Here is a 23,465-nt window from a genome sequence, read left to right as displayed (position 1 = left end):
TCAGGCATTTTCCACCCATCTAAAGAGTCTACTAACCAGATAGCCCAAGACCCAAAAAAAAAACCCCCAAAAATGATCGACTAGCCCTAAAGCAAAACCAGAATACAGATAGGACAAAGCTGAAATTCTATCCAAAAGTCGATCATCCTGATCTTCCATCCAAAAGAAGAGTCTTGCAAATCTTTATTCTCTGAATCTTCCATCATGTCTGGGGCATCTACTTGCATTTGCCATTCGAGTCGAAGGTAGATTTTTATCCAATCTGGGTCTTCATTTTCTTCAATCTTCGTCCAACTCTGTAGAAATTCCAGTCTTCTGGTTGCTGAAGACTTGTCCTGATATTCCTCATCATCCGTCACGATCAGGGAAAACTTTGGCACCTCTTCAACTATATAGTAGTAATCCTTGAGAATGGGGATCCAATGATTGTCTACCATATAGTTGATAAATACTTTCTTGCATAACAACTTTTTTGTTTTCTTACTCAGCCCAGCCCAAGATCTAGTGAAATATTCAGAAACATAGACGAGATATCGATATTGACACGATATCTATGGTCTATGTTTAGGAATTCATCCCAAAAATAGACTTCACCTCATGCAGGACTGTCAGATGGTCGTGCCGCATGATGGATCTCAGACGCTTCTCCCTAATTTCTCCCAAGGAGGCCATTTGTCTTTTGGATGCCATTAAATGGATAGGGATTTCCATCCGAAAAAATAAGCTGTTTGTTAAAGTAACCATCGTGAAATAAATGTTTTTTTATCATAATTATTATTAAAGTAAAGCACATATAAATATAAATAAATATTAAAGAGTTTGCAATATAAACTAACTATTTATAACATATAATATTATAAACGAATTATTTATAACGTATAACATTAAAAATATATAAACGACTCAAATTTTATCAACACAAATATTATAACAATAATTAAACTCCTGGTAATTACTAGCGAATCTTGTATGTCATGTTTATATTAACAAAACACTACACTCATCAACATAATTATCTAAAACATTTTGCATCTCCATTCTCAGATCTAAAGAAATCGTTAAACTAGAAATGTAACGAAAAAAACACTCGCATACTGCACAAACGTAAACTATTGAACGTGAACATTAAGGATAACAGGCTATTACAATCTTAGAACTAGCAATCCAAACAATATATGTCAACTCTGCAAAACAATTAGTCTGCCTTATCGAGAAAGAGCATTTATTTGCACTTTCCACCTACATTTTAAAAACAATTTGTTAGTCAGTTCTCAACTTAGGGCATGTTCCCATGGTGCTGCTTATAGCTTATTTTGGATAGCAGCAGCTGCTCAACTATTTTAGTAGTAATTTGTGGAGCAGGTGGCCCCATGAAAAGTAAAATGGTTGCTTACTTTTATACAACCATGTTAAATTATTTTTGTAAGTGAAATTATAAGTAAAATTTTTCCAAATAAAATTTGTAAGCAAAATTATAGGTAAATAGAAAGGAAAGGAAACAAATATGGTAAAACCACATCTCTTTATTCAAAAAGCAGCCACAGCTTATTTCTAGCCCCCCTTTTTTTTCAAACCTTAGCAGCTGCTGCTCCACTAAAATAGGGGAAGATTCCAATTTATCCTTTTTCCTTAACTGAAATTTTACATGGGAACACTCTGGCTACTTAAATTTAAGAAGAAAATGTTGATAAACAGTTACACGGAATCATAAGGTTAGTATTAAAAACATCACCAAATTTAGAAAGCCATTAATCAGAGAGCGATTAACCTGTGATGCAACCAAGTTTCCATGTATTTTCCACGCCATAAAATATAATAGCAATGGTAGCAAAATATCTCTTAAAACATATCGCATTTCTCCACGTGAAAATTTAGCTTTCGCAGAATTAACATTACATGGTATTATCATTTCACTTATGATGCATGTAATTGCATGACTATTTCAGCACAGTAAAAATCAACACGAGATAAGCAAATAGAAAAATGAGTTTTGCTAAAATGAGCAGATTCCTCCACATCATTAAACGTGGATCCACATCATTAAACGTGGAACGTAATAGGAACAAACAGAATTCTCATTTCAAGACTTTGTAGAGAACGATCATTTCCCGTACACGATCATTTCCCGTACATTGTCTATATAATGAATTATAAGAATATTGTCAAGATTAATCAATAGCCTATATATGATAACATTACTTGCAAAAACAATTCTCACCATTACCTAAATTAACATGGTTCAATTGACATAGCTCATTCACTGCGCCATTAAGCCTGATCTAATCATAAACTCAAAGATACTTAGAGAAGAGCTCATATTCATGCAACAACCAGAGATATACTGATTTTTAAAAAATATGCTCGGATAAATATAGCAAAACATTCATAATAACCAAACAAAAGTTCGATGGAAGTATTGTCTTTATTCTAACATATATAGACAACCGTACATAGAAGCTGGCTGCCTGTTACTTCTGCTAACTACCAACACTACATAAAAAGGCTTCGAAGGCCTTTACATTATAGAAATATTATAGTAACTTCATAATCTTGCCTCCACCCAACGCTGTAATAGGACTCCATGTAGCTCATCTAGTGAACACTGAAATAACAGAAATCAGAAAAGAAAGCATTAGTGAACATATATAACAGGCAGAAACAGCTGAAAATAATACCTCAGAACTGCTTATGTTAATAAACCACACAAAGACAACTTGATCTAACCCTAGCCTTAACTAAATGAATGGCGATAGATAGTAAGAAAGGAAGGCTCAGAAACAGACATGAAAATGAGAAGTGACAGTTTTGACACAAATATAACAAACACAGAGAAGTTGACTATTGATAGTGATGACTGAATAACAGATTTACAAAACAACACACAAGAAATCTGAAAGTATACTATAGTACAAAGCATTTTGACTTCCCATAATGATGATTGAATGGCAGCTATACAAAACAACAAATATGATAGCTAGAAGCATGAGATAGCAAGATTCAAGATTTCTAACAGTCACAACCAAATAAGAGGAAAGCTATGTTTATAACTGAAAGACAAATTTAGAGAATAACACACATGATATAAGGAAATCACAGACACAAAGACCTTGACCTAACCGTAATAGTTATCTAAATAAATAGTCAAAGAAAACTTCAGAATGTTAAAGATGCATCATGATGACTGAAAAATGGCTTTCTAGAACAACACAGATGAGAGTCAAGATACATATAATAGACCATCCACTATAGCCCGAAACCTGGCTTTCTAAAACGATTAGATACAAAACATTAAACAATCGAAAACAAATAGAAGGAGATGAGGTAATCCTAACAATGACTGAAAAACAGATAGAGAAGAATAAAAGACATGACACAACCTAACCCTCATTGTTACTATAACAAATAACTAAATAAACCAACAAAATGATAAGATATAGACAGAATAACATTTTTACACATACTTAGCACAGTTCACGTTGGGCGCCACAGCAACGTTAAGGGAGACCTTGCAGATACGGGGCAGGGACTGAGCCTTAGGGACACTGACGCCATAAGAGGAGGCGGCCTGCTTGAAACAGTTGCAGGCAGTCTGACGATCTGCCACAGCAGTCAGGCGAGAGTTAAGCGATTGGACAGCAGGGCAGCATGCGGGAGCCGGATTTGGCGCATTGCCCATCAGATACCCCGCACAAGGCGCCATGGAACTCACTACATCCTGGCATGTCACCGCTCCTTCGGCTGCTCCACCCCATGTTGCCACCATTACCGCAGCCACAAACACAAATGCCGTCACCATTTTCACCGCCATTTTCTTCGTTCCTTGCTTAGACACTTGGACTCTAAAAGATCTCAGAGATGAAATTATCGTGAATGAAAAGTTTCTCTGAATGGATTAAATAGGCGGAGGTGGGTGAGTTTGCAGAGTGGATTTAAGGCACTGGAGCGTTTCGTACTGTCCTCGATTTAATAGAGATCGAATTTTTTTACACTAGTGGAAAGCGGTGCAGGGATTAAAAGCGTCTGTCAGATAGGCTGGTGATCCGTCTATTGTCATAGTAATGAGATTGTCGGAGTTATCAGTGGAAACTTGTAATTCTGACAGGAGATTTGGTGAGGGTATGACTAGAGTTTAGGAGTGTAGCCTGAAATGGCAGTCCTTTCTTAACTAAAGAATTCTTGAATGATTTATGATAGCCTATTAGACACAAAACACGTCTAGAAGAGTGAATTTAAAGACTAGAGTATAATTTCTTGTGCAAATCGATTGATTGTCAAAAGTTGAAGGTTGGTGCACAGGTAATTCTGTTCATTCATTGCCCTACAGGTAATTGGTCAGTAAGGCTTCTGTTGTAGAAGGGATGCACCGAATTCTCGGCCAGAAGTTTAGGTGAGAACACTTAAGCAACCCATGATTCTATTACTTAGGTAGTACTTGCACTGCCATGACAAAACCTGAATAAAGATAAATTTGCCTGTCATAGTATAGGTGAGAAATTAAAAGAAACTCATTACTCTGCTACCTACCTATGGGTATGAAAAGAAAAACTTATGGAGGCTGTTTAGCCTGGATAGCCAGCCTTCTTTATTATTGTGATTTACAATTTCGTGATTGTATTCAAACTTTGTAATATTTTTCTGTATTTTTATTCAATAAAAAATAATATGATAAATACAAGATTAAAATTTTATTTTATCATTATTAGTTTCTGCCATGCATGATATTATGCAATCATTATTTTTTAAATGGCTTAAATAGGGGAAAGGACCTAGTAGTTGAGACTTGCCAAGTAAGCTGCTGTAAAAAAATCGGAGTGATTTGAAATTTCCGAGTAGGGTTTTGAGAAGCGCGAAGTTAGGGTGCACAATTATTGGGTCCTTTCCCCTAGTTATTAATAATTGTCCTTCCCAGCCAAATATTTTTATAAAAAATTCAAACTAAAATAATTTTTTATATTTTCAAAAGTTAACATGCAAATTTTTTAGCAAAAATTATTTAAAAACTGATTTATTTGTCATATGATTGGTCTATATTATTTTCAACATGCATAAAAATCAATTTTTGTCAACAAAAACTACAAAATAATTGCATCACCAAATATCAAATAATCTTTTAACTTCAATTTATTTTACTATTATACATAGAACATAGAGTACATCATGTCATATTAACAATAGATTTTTCTAAAAAAAACATATTTTTATACATATATAAGCATTATTAAAAATTTTAGTGACATTATGTCACATCTAGAGTTAGAGTTTATTTTTCCATTTTTTTAAATTTTAAATTTACATATTGATGTTTGTGGTGGCTACACAAATGATTTAGCTTTAAGAAGGTTATTTCCATTAACATAGTATTATTGTCTTGAATTTTTATTATAACTTTCATATATTATTATTACTAGCAATTGCACCTTGGTGTGCAATGGGTACACCGAATAGGTATGGAAGGTCAATTGTAAATAAAATTGTTCTATTTTTTGCATACATTTGTGCAATACATGAGGTCAATTTATAGGGCATTTACAAGATGATGTTATTTGTATAAAAAATGTCTCAATAGAGAAGTGATATATCTTTAAAAGAACTTGTAAAAACTTAGATGGATCTAAAAAAAACTAAACTAGGCCCTATGAATTAGGAAGATAATCAATTTCCATTACTAGTATGCTTATGTTATGTTTGCAAAAATATTATAGGGAGGGAGAGAGAGAGATAGGGGGGAGAGGGGGAGAGAAATAGAGAGATAAAGAGGGATAGAGAAATTGAAATACTTTAATTTAATGCCATCAGGATAAAATTTCCAATTTCAAAGCTCCCATTTTCACACAGGCTGGGGGATGTTGACAAAGCTTTACACCTGCGCCCAGGCCAACGGAGAATCAGAACATCACTATCTGCAGGTGCAAAATAGATGGGTGATCGATACTAATGAATGAATCAAAGAAGGGGAATGAAGCCTATTGGTCTTTAGTCGAACACAACGATCGTTGGGATTGCACAAAATAGACCTTTTAAAATGCTTTAGAAACTTTCAATACTGCGAAGACGTGAACAAGGAATTCAAACTGCTAAAATTCCTCACAAAAATGGCGTCTCATGGAATGCACGATATGCAAAAAGTAGATTTGTTGAAAATATTTTTGAAACCTTAAAGAAAATGCACATGGTAGGTGTACAACCGAAATCCACAACCATTGCTAGCACTCTCTTCATACACATCCGAGATTGGAACCTTGGAATAGGGTCTGGGTATCAATTGAAACATTAAGGGAGATTTTCAGATGTTGTAGTTGTGAATGCCTTGGTAGATATGTCTGTAAAATGTGGGAGCATAAAATAAAACATATGAACTATTTTTTGAAAAAAAAAAAATTCCCCGAAAAGGATGTCGATTCATACGATATATGATTCATACCCGGGAGCATGCCCTATTCCATGAGCCGACATTGCTCCCATTTTCACACAAGCTGGAGGATGTTGACAGAGCTTTACACCTTCCCTATTCCTGCATGAGCCGACATTGCTCCCATTTTCGCAAACCCTATTCCATGAGTCGGGAATGCTTGGAGCTGGCATTAATCGGTCAAAATGGTTCACGATTCACGCTTACTCTGGGCGGGAGTACATTACTAGGGCGGCAACGTGAGAATGGGAAGAGGCCACGAAAATGATTTGAAATGTCTTGGTCTTTTTTTTTTTTAAGTAATGCCCGTTGTCGTCAGAATTTCGATGAACGCGGGCACTTTTTGTAAAAAAGCACAAATGTCATTGCCAATTCCTTTTCCGTCGAAAACATATATTGAATTATCGTCGGAATTCCAACGAATGCGGGCAATTTTTCAAAAAAAAATCAAATTTGTTCACAATATACCTTCTCCGTCAGAAACCTCCGTCGTAAATTTAGGCCAAATGTATTAGTGTAGAGATACAAAGAGAGTGCCAATAAGGGGGAGATGGAAAGGTAGAAAGATAAAGATATAAGAAATTACATATAGGGAGAGGTAGAGAGAGATATTGAGAGAGAGAGTAGGAGAGATGGAGGGGTAGATGGAATGCATAAGAGACAAAGGTAATAAAATATAGATAGAGAGGGAGAGGGAGGTATCAAAAGGTAGAGATAGAGGGTACACTTTAGTGAGAGATAAAGAAGAAGATAGAGACAAGGATAAAGAAAGAAAAAGTTTGTGAATGAGAGAGATATATAGATATATAGATAGGAAGGGAGAAAAAAGTAGTGTGTGTGTGAGAGATAGAGATAGAGATATAGATAGAGATAAATAAAGAGAGGATAGAGGAGTAGAGAGATATAACAAAAATGTTGGTCTATTGATTGTATATATTTGTGCAATACATGATGTCAATTAGTAGATGATTTAGCAGATGATGAAGTTTGTGCAACAACTCTGACAATGAAGAAGTGATAGCTTTAAATCAACTATGCATCCACTTAAGGGGATCCAAATAGTATACAAAAAGAACCTCTGAATCACAATATATAATCAAGCTCTATTCCCAACATGCTCATGTTGTGCCGACAATATGGAGAGAGAGGGGTTGATAGGGATAGAAAGAGGGAGAGATAAGGAGATATAGATAGGGAATAAAGATGGAGAGGAAGATAGAAATAGATATGGAGATGGAGATAGAAATGGAGAAGGACAAGGAGAGGGATAAATAGAAGAGGGGGAGAGAGATAGATAGATATGGAAGCGATAAATATATAGAGATTGGTTGGTAGGAATTGACACAATTGTTAATGCTTTTTACCTAATTAAATACATGACTATATAATAAAATTATTACTTATTTAATGAATGAATTTTATATAATACCTAATTAAATTTATATAATATTTAGTATCAATTAATAAGTTACATATAATGCTATTGTATAATAGATGTTATCTTTTATAATATTATATTACATATTATAATCTATAAAATATGAATAATAAATATATTTTATATATACTATAATATAATATATATTATTTTCATATCAATTGTATATGGTAATATATAACATAAATATAAATGTAATAAATAATATAATATATTATAATACATGTATATTATCCGATCTTGAAGAATAGTAAAACGTGTCTAATATCGATCTCTTATCAATCTCGGATCAATCCAAAGTATTATCTTTTTTTATCTTATAACATAAATTTATATTTGATATATTAAAATCAATTATATATAAATAATTTAAATATATAATTTATTATCTATGCATAATATATTTATTAATATTATATATTGTATTATAAAATTCAAAAACAGTGAAACGTGATGAACGGTTTAAATTTGTTCAATTATTTCGTTTAATCACTATTCGTATTTTTCCGTTTTTTTTTCACCTATAGACTGTCCTTGGAAGAGAAAGATCCGATGGACAAAGAAGAAAGTGTCCACTTTATTAACTTATTTCTCGGAATCCGAAACCAAGATTTTCCCCGCTGCACGTGAATTATCGGTATATCTGCTATCAATAGTACATAAATAAGCAAGTTGCAAGCTTACGCGGATTGTCGTGCAAACTTGAACTTGGCACCCAAATGGAGATAAACTAGCAGTTGCACGTTATGTGCGCACAACAGGAAGCCGATAGGCAGAAGTTAGAAAAATGGAAGGATCACAGAGCATACTAGACAACATATATAAAATGGACAAATAGGGATTGTGGCTTAGGAAAGGGCATATCATTTGAAATTTTTTATTTATGACTAAAGTAGAATAGAAGAATAAGCATGTTTAGAATGAGATTCTTGATCTTTTGTTTGAAACAAAGCACTATAGCAAAGCAATTTTGAGCAAAAAATTTCCAATTCGATAAGTGCAGACAAAATAATTAAACAGTGCATTGCAATTTGTTATTTGAATCACTAATATGAAATGAGTGAATCTGGAGACAATATCAAAAAGTTATAGCAAGAAAATCAAGATTTTGTGAGGAGAGTTGTTTTGGAAGATTGAAAACATGGACTACGACTTCGACTGCTGACTAGATGTGAATAAAATAATTGATTATGCATATCCTCCATGGTAGCTTCCGGGTGGGAGCAAGCAACTTTCATTTCATGATGAAATTTTTTATTTACGAAGCTAAACCCAACTGTTGCCTGATCAACAATGTACCTATAGAAAACAAAAAATGAAAAAGTTAAGGACCTATTAGATAATGTATCAACTATTAAATAAAAAACAAACAAAATGGATTTGGAAATAAATGAACTTACAAGGCAGAAGTAACGAGGATGGGAATATGAAACACCAAACTGAAGAGGACTTAAGATGAATGTGTAACCACATAAACATGTAAGAACATAAATACATGTACATAGACATAAAAATAGTGAACTGTTTGACAAAATGCCTCAAAGAAATTCTTGTTTCCTATAAGACTTCAATATAGTCCAAGAAATAATCAAAATATAGTTTTAAGATAAATTAGAACAATCTCAAATTACTGTCATAGTCCCATGAAACATCACAAGCAACCCTCTTTCAAAATTTGTGTTAGTAGAATCTCAGAGCATAGATCAATGATGAAGATAGGGGCATGAAAGAGCTGAAAGCTCATATAAAATATAGTGATTTATGCACACCATTTAAATCTCAATGAAGTGAAGAAGATTAAATATTACAGTCCAGCCAAAGGATACTTATGAGACACCAAAAGATGCATAATGACAGGCAATGTGGTATTACGAAAAGACACCTTTCAAAGCGATAATAAATAGAATACAAAAATTTGCAACAAACTTGATTATGGCTCACATGAACAAGGCTTTTTATTCAAGCTCAAAGGGTTGCTAATCTATGAGGAAAAGGACAGATTTAGTGTGAGGATTGCAGGTATATCACAAGGGAACAAACCTAGGACAATGTCCTTATTTTGCACAATAAATGTACATCAACGTACATCAATATATGAGGATTGTATACAATGACAATACAAGCCCACAAAAAAAGTTTTCTTTTACATCATAGAGGAAAGAAAGCGCTTATATTCAAGGAAGAGATGCATCTTAATAGACCATATCAGCCATTTGGAGCAGTTCATAGAAGTGAAAGAATAGATTAAAAATAAACACAAAACAGTATTCTACTACAACAGAGATAAAAACAAAGCAAAAACTAATAGCATGCTACAACATGAAAACATATTTATTCTACTTATTCATTAACATAGAAAATACACACAAACATTTATATGGCAAATTATGTGCTACAACACCAAACCATATTTTATTGATTGCATGTAAAAATCATATTACATATGCCTCTTTTATAGAGGACTTCAAAAGCATGAAGAAAGTTCTAGAAAGAATTATAACATTTAGTCTTTTTTAAATAACTAATTGAAATAACTAAAAGTCTGCATGACCGATGGAGATAATTGGTTTGCATGATTTCCAAAATGATGGAACTGTTGGTAACTACATGCTCATAATGGAACCGAAGTTTAACGGTGGCTGACTGCATGCATGCGGTGGTTGCATGGTATCGCATGAGGGAGAAATTACACTCCAACAAGAAGAGCAGCAATCAAAAACACATCACCGAGTCAAAAGCAAGGAGTCGTGAGGTGAAGAGACATGTATGAACTTGCGATATACAAGGGTTTCATATCAGTTTTAGGAAGAGATGAAGCTTGTTAAGCTTGAATAAAATATATTCAAATGCAAACTAAACATCTTATCAATCAAGTATCTGAGCAGGGTTTTTTGAGTTTAAATCATTGTCGACTGCAATTCAATAAATCTCGTTTTTGAAATAGAACCCTAAATTATTGATGGTTTCGAAAACCCAATTCCCTTTTAAAAATCCCCAAACTGCACTTGTCTATCAATACTGTAATCAACCCAATCGACGACATCTGATAAAACAATGCAAAGTTTAATTATAATACAGAGAAATGAATCAATGACATCTAATAAAACAATGCAAATTTAACCATAATATAGAGAAATGCAATCTTTTCATCATATTAATATTTTGCTTAAAACTCTTTGTGAGAAAATTGGCAATAATAGTGAATTCAATAAACCTTCTTATTGTATTCCACAACCAGAAAATAGGGCCTTGATTGGGCAAGAGTCACGAAAACACACTAACACTCATGCAGTTGTCCATGAACACGGTTTGAAAAAAAGGCACATAGATTGTACAAATTCCAAAAGCGGAAACATTGAGAACCAAAGAAAACTCACTTTGCCCTTGTTGTAGATATCCATGCCCGATCCTTTGATCCTGCATCAAACATAATCTAGTCAAACACATGAAATGCAAATCAAGAAAACCAAGAAATGGGACCTCAGCTGCTGTCTGAAGCCCCATCATTCCAAAATGCCCATGCAACAAAGAAATGGTAAGTTGAAAGATTTTTCTCTTAAGTTGTCCTTATTTTGCACAATACATGTACATCAACGTACATCAATATATGAGGACTATATACAATGACAATACAAGCCCACAAAAGAAGTTTTCTTTTACATCATAGAGGAAAGAAAGTGCTTATATTCAAGGAAGATATGCATCTTAATAGACCATATCGACCATTTGGAGTAGTCCATAGAAGTGAAAGAATAGATTAAAAATAAACACAAAACAATATTCTGCTACAACAGAGATAAAAACAGAGCAAAAACTAATAGCATGCTACAACATGAAAATAAATTTCTTCTATTTATTCATTAACACAAAAAATACACACAGACATTTACATGGCAAATTATGTGCTACACCAAACCATATATTTATTGATTGCATGTAAAAATCAGATTACATATGCCTCTTTTATAAAGGACTTCAAAAGCATGAAGAAAGTTCTAGAAAGAATTATAACATTTAGTCTTTTTTTAATAACTAATTGAAATAACTAAAAGTCTACATGATCGATGGAGATAATTGGTTTTCATGATTTCCAAAATGATGGAACTGTTGGTAACTACATGCTCATAATGGAACCGGAGTTTAACAATGGCTGACTGCATGCATGCGGTGGTTGCATGGTATCGCATGAGGGAGAAATTGCACTCCAACAAGAAGAGAAGCATTCAAAAACACATCACCAAGTCAAAAGCAAGGAGTCATGAGGTGAAGAGACATGTATGAACTTGCGATATACAAGGGTTTCATATCAGTTTTAGGAAGAGATGAAGTTTGTTAAGCTTGAACAAAATATAATCAAATGCAAACCAAACATCTTACCAGTCAAATATCTGAGCAGGGTTTTTTGAGTTTAAATCATTGTCGACTACAATTCAATAAATCTCATTTTCGAAATAGAACCCTAAATTATTGATGGTTTCGAAAACCCAATTCCCTTTTAAAAATCCCCAAACTGCACTTGTCTATCAATACCGTAATCAACCCAATCGATGACATCTAATAAAACAATGCAAAGTTTAAATATAATACAGGGAAATGAATCAATGGCATCTAATAAAACAATGCAAATTTTAACAATAATATAGAGAAATGCAATCTTTTCATCATATTAATATTCTGCTTAAAACTCTTGTGAGAAAATTGGCAATAATAGTGAATTCAATAAACCTTCTAATTGTATTCCGCAACCAAAAAATAGGGCCTTGATTGGGCAATAGTCACGAAAAACACACTAACACTCGTGCAGCTGTCCATGAACACGGTTTGAAAAAAAGGCACATAGATTGTACAAATTCCAAAAGCGGAAACATTGAGAACCAAAGAAAACTCACTTTGCCCTTGCTGCAGATATCCACACTAGTACATTCGGAGTTGATTTCCGACGGCCATTTGTTGGATTTTCGACGAATTTTTGTCAGAGTGTCGACGAAATCCACCGTCAAAAACTCGACGTCGGATTGGTCAACGATGCCATGCCCGTTGGAAATTCGACAATCCAATGGACTCTGCCGACGGTCAAAGAAGTCGTTGGTCGAAAGCTTGGTATTCATCGTAATTCCGACGATGGCCGTTTTTATTAAAAAAAAAGTAATAATTATCATCGATATAAAAAAAAATAATACCTGAGAAAAGCCCTTTTGGTTTCTAATTTGGCATTACTGTACTATTCACTTAAGCGATGGGTCCATTTATCATAAAAGTGTCCTCCCCTTGTCATTTACCTAGGCGGTCCCTTTAAATATTTTATTCTTGTTCGCTTTTAATCTGCCTTTTCTAATGTCCGTCGGGCCTTATAAGTATCATGCGATTTTCTGTTGATCTGATGGCCCACGTTGATTCGCGACCAAAAAGTGCTTGAAACTTAGTTTCCGCGAAGTAGCGAAAGGCCAAGGTGGACCCGGCATATAGGTTTGGACCAAAGCTAAACACCAATCAAGTTTCATCTGATCGGATGGACAACATGGTTTCGTGAGATCAAGCTGAACATGTTTTAACCTTCGTGAAGTGACGAAAGGGTTTGGCGGGTCCCAAAGATAAGCGGTCTTCTTTGGTTAAAGAATGATCGGGTTGGAAAAAGATCAATGGCTTCTCATTGTTTCGTGGCTGGGAGATGCACGAGCTATACCTTCAACGAAATAGCAAAAAGGTGGATAGTCCCGCTAAGAGTGGTAGTAAATGTGGTAACCCCAGTTGGCGATGACATGGTGGTGACAAGGCACTGAGTTGACGGTATGCATTGGGTCCGGGCAAGGTTGTCATAAAAAGAGTAAACAAGGAGCAAGTTCTTGAGATCTAACGGCTCGCATGAATTCGCGAAGATAAGATGCTAGCAAGTTAGTCATTGCAAAGTAGCGAAAAGGCCGATGGGCCCAAGGGACAGGCATGGCATGAAGTTAAAAGCAGATCAGGTATGTTTTGATCTAATGGTTCTCGTGGTTTCGTGGCTGCAAGCCAAATGAAGAATAATGTTCACGAAGTCGCGAAAGACAGGTGGAAATCACATGGAGGAGTGACATGGCATAGCAGCTATCGCTTTTTGTAGAGCTTGGAAAAAGATCAATGGCTTCTTGTTGTTTCGTGGCCGGGAGATGCACGAGCTATACCTTCAGCGAAATAGAGAAAAGGTGGAGGGTCTCGCTAAGAGTGGTAGTAAATGTGGTAACCCCAGTTGGAAATGACATGGTCGTGACAAGGCACTGAGTTGGCGGTATGTAGTGAATCCAAGAAAGGTTGTTTCATGGTCGGGAGATGCACGAGCTATACCTTCAGCGAAATAGCGAAAAGGTGGAGGGTCCCGCTAAGAGTGGTAGTAAATGTGGTAACCCTAGTTGGCGATGATATGGCGGTGACAAGGCACTGAGTTGGCGGTATGCAGTGGGTCCGGGAAAGGTTGTCATAAAAAGAGTAAACAACGAGCAAGTTCTTGAGATCTAACGGCTCGCGTGAATTCGCGAAGATAAGATGCTAGAAAGTTAGTCATTGCAAAGTAGCAAAAAGGCTGATGGGCCCAAGGGACAGGCATGGTATGAAGTTAAAAGCAGATCATGTCTGTTTTGATCTAACGGTTCTCGTGGTTTCGTGGCTGCAAGCCAAACGAAGAATAATGTTCGCGAAGTCACGAAAGACAGGTGGAAATGACATGGAGGAGTGACGTGACACATGGTTTAAAAAAGTGGTTGAGGGTCCGCCTAGGTGTAACTGACAGTTATGTGGGAATAGTTAAAGGGAGCACATGGCAGATTAAGGGTGGAACCAAAAGGAGTTTCCAGGGCTAATGGTTGACTGCCATGTGGCGCTTATTAACCGAATAAAAAGTGGGGTAAGTAATTCCTAGATAAAGGGCCCACTTAAAAGGCATTCATCTCAAGATTGATCCAACGCTTCTCGTTGTTTCGTGACCCGAAGATGCCCGTAGCTTAACCTCAGCGAAATGGCAAAAACCGTCAGCTATCAAGATGAGGCGCAGTTAGTTAAAAGGATTGACGGTCCTGGTTGGAGTTAAAGGCCAGGCGATTTGAGTTTGATCTAATGCTTGGCGCGACCTCGTGAAGGAAAAGTACACGACTGTTAAACTCCGCGAAGTGGCAAAAAGGAGGTAGGGCATGACACTTAAGCAAAGAGATTAAATGGAGATAAAGGTGATGTAAGTTCTTGAGATCCAACGACCAGTGTTGTTTCGTGAAAGAAAAGAGCACGGGTTTTATGTTCTGCGAAGTAGCGAAAGAGCGAAACAGAGGAAAGACTTAGAGAAATATTGACTCGTTGGAGCCAGTTTTGAATTCGATTTGGTGAATTTAGTTCTGAAAAAAAAGCCGAAGCATGCGGAGTTAATTTCTAAAAACTTAAATGCCAACTTGCCCTTTTCAGTTCACGTCAACTTGATTGCTAAGTATTGTTTCATCGAAGTTTGTTGCGGAGCGATTTTCTTCAGGCGAATAATCAGGTTTCTTGTGCTTTTCTTGATAACTCTTGGTTTGTTCTCAAATACTGCTGTGTGAATTACTTCATTAGAGGTTTGTGCTAGCTTCTAGTGGTATAATTGTTTGACCAGAATGGCACCAAGAAGATAATTTACAGGGAAAGTGAATTACCAGGACCAAAATATTTGTGATGATTTTTTAGAGCAATTAACCATGTCCACCAATGCTGGGGCTAAGGCCAAAGAGCTAGTACCTAAGAACCCTCGTCTAAAATTTGGAGATGGCCTTTATGATAAGGGTAATTGGTTGAGGGACCCTGAAATAGGATTGTCAAGCTTAGGACTCTTCAAAGTCGGTTTTGGGTAGAGGAATTCCCCAGCTCCTTTGAATGGCATATGGGAGCAGCATGTAGGAAAGCTTGTGGTCCTAGGTGTTTTTATGGATGTAGATCTGTTAGCCCTGATTGCACAGAATTATGACTTTGTAGCAAGATGCATTAGGAACACAAAGGGATCAGTCTTGATTGAGATAAATGAAGATGAATTCAGGAAAGTGTTTAAACTCAGTGAGTCCTCCAATTTGTTAGAACCTATTGACTTTGAGTCATTAGCCCAGGTTTACAACACACAAAGGGATCATCTTAGAAGTGGCCCATTGAAAGAATTCTTTGTAAAGATAGGGGGGTTAACAGTTGTAGGCCCTAGCACAATGGAACCATTCTCTCTCAACCTATTCACTCTGAGAGCTAAGGGTATGTATTGGGCATTATGCCAGATTTTTGGAGAGGATGCTGAAAAGAATATGCCAACCCATTATATGTTAATGACTGCTCAAATTCTAAACCCCTCCCTAGCAATAACATTTGATTATGCCTCATACCTTGCTGATGCAATTCATAAAGGGCTAGTAGGAATAAAAAATGGTAAGGTGGATAGGCCATTTGGATGGTACTCCATGTTAATGCATATGTTTCTGTTCAAAGGGGCTAATTATTTTGGAAAGGAGATGGACCTGATTAAGGTCAAGGATAAAGAGGAGATGTCAGTGCAATTGTGGAGTACTGTTCTATCTTGGGATAGAGAAGATGCAAGTTATTTAAAGTTTGATAGATGCTTTGCATCTAAAATTAGGATTCTTCTATGCAGAGAAAACCCTAGAATTCCTAAGGCTCTTTTGGAGTTTCTCAGACCAAAGGAGTTTGCAGAGGATATCAAGATTGTTCACAATTGGGGAGACATATATTTGTACCCTGTGTCTACTATTTTTAGAGTGTTTGGATTTAGAGGCACCCCCTTTTTACTACCCTATCAGGTCCCATTGAAGATAGGGATTGCAGAAGTCCTGAGACAAATTAGGGGAGTACAAGAAGCAGAGCTAACCAATAGAGGTAAAGGGACTATTTTCCCAACTATTACCATGGCTCACCATTTTGTGATCACTAAGGGTGGATGGAGATTTTTTGAAGAATTCTTTAAGGCATATAGGTTGTCTATTGCAGTGTCAAGATGTGCAGACCCCGAGGATTTTTTCAATGGCATGTTCAGAAAAAGAGCAGTGTGTAGAGGTAGGCCACATCAATTTCAGTTCCCAGAAGATCCGATTAGAAATGAATTCAGCTTAGATGAGCAAGAACTGAGGAAGGAGAAGTGGGTGGCATATAAGAAAGCCCTTGATTTTATCCATCAATTTGACACTGGCTATGACCCCCTTTCTAGCTTCAATCCATTTGAGGAGAAAAATAAAATTCCTGATTCTTTATTTTGAAGATCTCATGCAGACCTTAAAAGAAAAGACGGAGGCCATAATGCAAAATGAGCCTGATAAGGCTAAGATGGTATTGGCTAAGCTTGCCTTTGCTAGAGATATCCCACGTGGTGACTATGTAATGCACAAAAGGTCAAAGTACATTGTGATAATGCCAGTGACAGGTGAGCCTTCCACTTCAAAAGGGAAGAGGAAAATTGAAGATGTCATTGACATCTAAGATTCCCCTAAGAAGCAGAGAGTGGGAAAGGAAATTGAAACTAACGAGCCTCAATATTCTCCATCTCAGTCTCCTATCCACATTGGAGATGAACAAGCTATGGCTGAACATTTATTGCAGTTAGGGAGTCTCGGTGAGATTGCCTATACCTATGAGGAGAACCAAGAGGGGATGCTCGAAGAGCCACCTAATGCTGAAATGGATTTGACTGATGGTGAGTTAAAGGGCCAAGAAATGGACCTTACTATTAAGCAAGCTAGTGAAGAATTCCTAGCTGACAATAATTTTGTCACATCGGGAGCTTTTATATAGTTTCTATGGAAGCAAAATATTGATCAATTCAAGACTAGATGTGAACAGAGGAAAAGTGAACAACCTCTTAAAATTACAACTCAAGTAGAAGAAGAGGTTAAGCAAGAAATGAGGGAGGAGTTCAAAGCAATTACCCCTGAGAAAGGAAGAGAAATGGTAGCAAAGGCTGGCGTGTTGATTCTCCCTGAATGGGATATAGCTGATGCCTTAGTGCTCGATGCAGTGAGGAAAGAAACAAAGCCTATGGAAGGAGTGACATTCAGCAAAGATAATGTTGCTCTTGTCATGTGGTCTTTAAAGAAGGACGAAAACAAAAGAAGGAAGGATGCATTAGATTCTAGCCTCTTAGGAGGCATGATAGTTAAAAGAGTCCAAGACACAGGGGTAGTGGAAGCTGCAAGCATAGTCCTAGAGACTGCAAAATTTAGTGTTGCGATGGCAGAGAAAGAGGCACAAGAAAAGGCTAATCTCCAATTTAAGTTGGAGACTATTTTAAAAGCTTACAATGATGCTAAAGAAGGAATAGCCAACAAAGACAACATAATTGCTAGACTCTAGAGTCAACTGGCAGGTCAATATCATCTCGGTGAATCTTCTACACTCATGATAGCCTCCTCTCCAGCAAGACCCCCTCCTACTAGTCCCATCATTGAATATCCCCCTTCTCCTATGCCTTATAGTTCCCAATTACCTGAAAATGTTGAACATGAGTTGGAAAAATTGAAACAAGCTCAGACATTGTATGCAAACAAATATGAGGAGAAGGTGAAAGCCACCATCTTGAAGTTTGCTGACTCAGTCAAAACCTCTAATGTATACATAAATATGAAGAGGATTCTTGAGATTTTGATCAAATTGAGAGAAGAAGAAGCCACTTTGGAACCAATCCCGAATAAGTGGGTGCCTAGAGGTAAAGAGTTAGAGCTCATGTGTTCTTCCCATGCATATGCAGAAGAGAATGACAATCTAAGGTCCACATGTGAGTTTATAAAAGACATGAATATTCTTTCAGTGGAAGGAGCAGGTATAAAAAGAAAATCCCAACTTTATAGGAAAGAATATGAAAATCATAAATTTGAAATGTTTCCAGGAGGTTTCATTGGTCCTATCCAGCTAAAGGAAGAGAAGACTTGGTTAAAGGAGGTGGACCACAATTTGTCGCTAAGTATCAATCAGATTATTAGTACTGATGACACATCCTTATTTGTCCAAACAATTGAGGAAATTGAAAAAGTGAAATCTCATTATGGTTTCATAGAAATAGAGATTGGGCATGTATGAGTCACTTGGAAGCGGCTAGAAGATATGAAACAGAAGATTGCTAGTTTTACTTGGCCTACTGATGATGTGTATCAGGAGTGGAAAGATAAGTATATGGGACAGAAATAAGATGCTCAGGAGCAATTACAGGAGGTTGCAATAGAACAACAAGCAGAGGAAGCCAGAGATGCTGAAAAGGACTTATAACCGCTTCTTGAAAATGACTGGTCGTTTGTAACAAACTTTCTTTTGAAGGGTCCAAAGCTTGTATGCATCCATACTATTATAAATGGATACCAGGACTCCTAAAAAAATGATCGCAAGTAATTGTAAGAAAATGTTGTAGAAATTTATCTGAGCTTTTTTCTAGTCTTATGGAGAATACTTTGAGTTTTGTAATATTTTCTACAAATTAATATCAATATACAGACTAGAAATAGTGTATATACATAAATGTGCATAGCAGTCATAGGGCAACTCATGTCAAATGTGCAACTCAATACAATAAATAATCTTAGTTTGTAGCCCTATAGCATCATAACGTAGTCCTTGACCAAGTATGCATACAAGAAACATCTAGTTCTATTAAGGCACAAGCATCAAAGTCAGAGGTTATGACAACTAGTGAAAAACATCAAGAACAAAAAGTTTAGTCTCAAGAATTAGGAGTTGTAATAAAAAAATTTACAAGGATGAGGCATATTCATAACTTTTACAGTCCCACCTTGGATATCAACACTAGAAGCAACTCATATTGTTCGTGTAAAGACAAGACAATATGGGAGTTCATTATACCCAGCAACTCGTGGTGTTGTTGTTCTTGTTGGCTCTGTTGGACCCTGCAATTAAGATTCAATATACATTATTCAATAAGATTAACTGTGCAACATAATGAAATATTGAAAAGTGTGTCACCTTGTTGAGTTTTGCTTGGTTTCGAGAATAGTTTAATATTCTCTACTTAACAGGGCCAACCACGTGAAGGTGGAAGCTCATTTGCCCCCCCCCCCCCCCCCCAACATCACTCTAAATTCCCCGTTAACATCTTATAACATTCATTCATTAATTCTTTCTACCATTAATAAAATATAGCATTCATTCATTAATATCACATAATGTTCATTAACACATAACATTGATTAACATTAATTAACATGCAACATTCATCAACATTAATTAACACATATCATCCATAACCATTAATTAGCACATAATTACATTTACTAACACATAAAAATCAGTCATTATCAAACAAGTTAGATTACAATCATTTCTTTCTTTCTTTTTTCTTTGAAGCTATGAAAAGACTAAGTGGAACATCGGTGTCTTCATCATTTCCCCCCTCTGCAGATGTTCCGCCAACTGCTTGTGATCTCAATGTATTCCTAGTCCTATACTGAGGACGAGGACACTGAAGCGAAGGGGGGTCCTTTGCAATAACAAAGAAATGGGTTAAATTAAAAAAAAATAAAAATTATTGTTACAAGTATTTCATTAATTTAGAGAACATAATTGTTGTGCTCTTTACCTGATGGGGCCACATCATTTTGTGTAGCCTCAACCTCAACATGTTGAACACCACGATCCTCTTCACCTGAGTGGGGAAGATCACTTTCTTGAGGTTGTGTACCCAGATCATGCTCCACTTGCTCACCATCGACTACATGCTCTAAAATATTAACAAGAAAGGTTACATTAATTACTACTCTAATTACAAATTAAGATGTTTAATTATATTAATAGCTAAATAAATAAATTTGAATAGCAAATGAATACCTCCACTATTGGAATGCACATACGGACGTTCATGTGCAAGTGGTGTTTCACAATTAGCACGCTGCATTCCAATGACATGCATGTTGTTATCATTGCTTGCTTATTTAAAACAAATATAGTCACTTTATGTTGGAACTCAACATCAATTAGATTATTGGTAAAGTATTCAATTTGAAACAACTTGCATTTACCATATTTACTTGTGTGATGGATGCACTCGAATGTTGTGTATGCCCACTCAATTCTTGTAGTCAATCAGCCACGACTGAATAGCCTTGCTGGTAAGCAATTCTCTTGTCATCTTTTGTGGGCACTCTATTGAATTCAAAGCCCTGCATTTTTGCTTGGTACCGTGAATTTTGCTTGCATTGTTTGATAAAAAAAAACGTTTGCAATTTATTAATATTTTGAGACAATGTGGGAGTTTACATGAGATACTTACAATTCATGCAGCAAGTTTCATGTAACCACCAGAGCCAAGTTTGTGTTGCCCATGCTTTTCTTGCCTTGCCTTGGTTGCCTTTGACGTGTCACTCAGTCTATAAAAAGTTTGAAATATGTTAGATTATATAAATATAAAGAGTAATTAATTAGTACATAATTACATTCTTAATAGTATCATGTACCTTCTTCTGGTGTCTACTGGTGTATTTCCTTTTTTCCTTTCAATTCTCTCCTTGGCATCCAAAATCAGGTCCTTCCACTCCCTCTCTGGAATCATGGGGGGACACTCGTACTTTAGGTTCCTCTCCAAATGGGTCCTGTATTGGTCCCTCACATACTTTAGATATGTGCCAGCTTTTTCAAGGAGCTTGGTTTTGTCAAAGGTGTCATTTCCAAACCACTCAACCATTTGGTTTGTCAATTCATCTTTTAACCTTTTTTCTTGGTCATTCCACCTTTTAAAGTAAAAACAAACCTGTTAGATTCATAAATGAACTGAAGCTACATTTATTACACTTCAAGAAATGGATAAGGGTTAGTTCACATATGATGTACCACCTTTTATGTATGGTGGGCCCAAATATCTGCAATGCAATGTCACTAAGATGTTTATAGAAAATATCATTGCCTGCAAAAAATTCATGGGATCAATATTAGTCCAAAACGAGTGTTCATAAAGTAAATTACAATTAGAGTATATATAATAATAATTTTAAAGTACCTGGAACCTTTTGTATCTTTAAGGGAAGCATTTCTTCGTCGCTCACCACGAATGTGGCCTGCAATGTTCCCGTACTAGCAATACGAGAAGATCTAGGAAACGATGCTATATTATCAGCAATAGTCACCTGTGGCACATCCTCGTGTGCATCTCCTCCTGCAAAAAATGAATCCACTATGAAATGGCATTAGAATTCAAGAAAGAACGCTTGAAGGGAAATAAACACATGACAGGAGATAGAGAAAAAGAGGGATCTACCAACAGTGGGTGGGCCAATATGACGTGCACTAGAGGATGTCTGCATGCTATGTGTTGCCAACATTGCAGTGGGCAATACAGGTGAGGGTGACCTTTGATGAGGCAACGTCGACATTTGCACAGTAACATTGACAACACCTAAAGAGTAATACATTAAATATATCAAACATTAAATATATGAAAAGTGCAAGAATTGTAAACAAGGATGAACCTTTATTTTGAAAATTGACAGTATCAAGTATGATGTTTTTTGGGTACTCAAAGTGATAAGCCAAGCAAGTGATAATACAAGAAAATCGTCATCACCTGATCCTGCAACACCCTGATCGTAGGAACAACTTTCATGAGGGCGGATAAATTGTTGTAAAAACAATACGTACATATTTTAGTTAATGACATAAAAAGAGAATAAAATATAAACCATTATTGAACTTTTGTTATAATTAAAGCTTTCATTACTACTTACTTGCAAGTTTTCTGTTGTCTTGTACAATAATTCCACCCTCTGTCGTATCTCATCAGTGGTAGGATGCACGACTGCCAAAGCAACAATCTCTTTTCTAATTTTTATAAGAGGCATTTTAAATAATTTCACAAGGTTTGTGGGATCTTCAGGGTCATCATTGCTTAACCCTAATGATTTGACATCCATAGAAAGGTGCTTAGGTACTGCAACTCCCTTTCCCTTTCCCCGAACATCCGTCTATGTCAAGAATATCATTAACAATTAAAAAATTAGTATAAATCACTAAAAAAAAGAACATAATAATGTAACAGTTTGCTTCTACCTAATTTGTACAATTACAATGAGGTTTACCTGCTCGGTAGAAGTGTTGCAAGGTACATCTCTGTCTGCGATATGTGATGGATCCATGTCGGCTTGTGAGAAAGAAAAAATATAAAAAACGTTAGCGAAATTACATCATACACAACATGAACAACAACTTTGTAGACAAAAAGAGTATTAAATAATAAAAAGATGTTGTCATCAAAATCATTGTAAATTTTGTAATTCCTTACCTTTACTTTATGTAGACTATGCAGGATCCTCAACTAAATGGTCACATAAATAGTCACATAGCTAATAAACAATCCAATTTCCATAAATAAACACAGTTTAAAAATTGTCACATAAATAGTCACACCCCCTATCTCCATCTCCATATTAAAAGGTGCATCATGAATTAATTATGTAATGGCATTATAATTCAAAACATAATGAATTAATTATGTAAAAAAAATTCTATCAAGAAGTCAATATTCAATAGATAATATACTAATCGCATTCCTCATACATTTCATTCCTCATCATCATGAACATCAAGGTCATCATCATCATCATCATCATCATCATCATCATCATCATCATCATCATCATCATCTTC

The 23,465-nt window shown here is 35.8% G+C and overlaps 1 protein-coding gene across 1 annotated transcript; it reads right to left on the bottom strand.

Moving 5' to 3' along the window:
• Nucleotides 1–2,342: 2,342 nt before the first annotated feature.
• LOC131027077 (non-specific lipid-transfer protein) lies at nucleotides 2,343–3,876 on the bottom strand. Its single transcript, XM_057957050.2, has 2 exons — nucleotides 3,462–3,876; nucleotides 2,343–2,602 (listed from the first exon to the last, which is right to left on the bottom strand). The coding sequence occupies exons 1-2, from the start codon at nucleotides 3,806–3,808 to the stop codon at nucleotides 2,593–2,595; spliced, it is 357 nt and encodes a 118-aa protein (XP_057813033.1). The 5' UTR covers nucleotides 3,809–3,876; the 3' UTR covers nucleotides 2,343–2,592.
• Nucleotides 3,877–23,465: the final 19,589 nt, after the last annotated feature.

Source organism: Cryptomeria japonica, chromosome 7 (assembly GCF_030272615.1).
Source record: "Cryptomeria japonica chromosome 7, Sugi_1.0, whole genome shotgun sequence".
Lineage (NCBI taxonomy): Eukaryota > Viridiplantae > Streptophyta > Pinopsida > Cupressales > Cupressaceae > Cryptomeria > Cryptomeria japonica.
The sequence above is the reverse complement of the archived record's forward strand: the minus strand, read 5'-3'. Positions and strand labels throughout refer to the sequence as shown.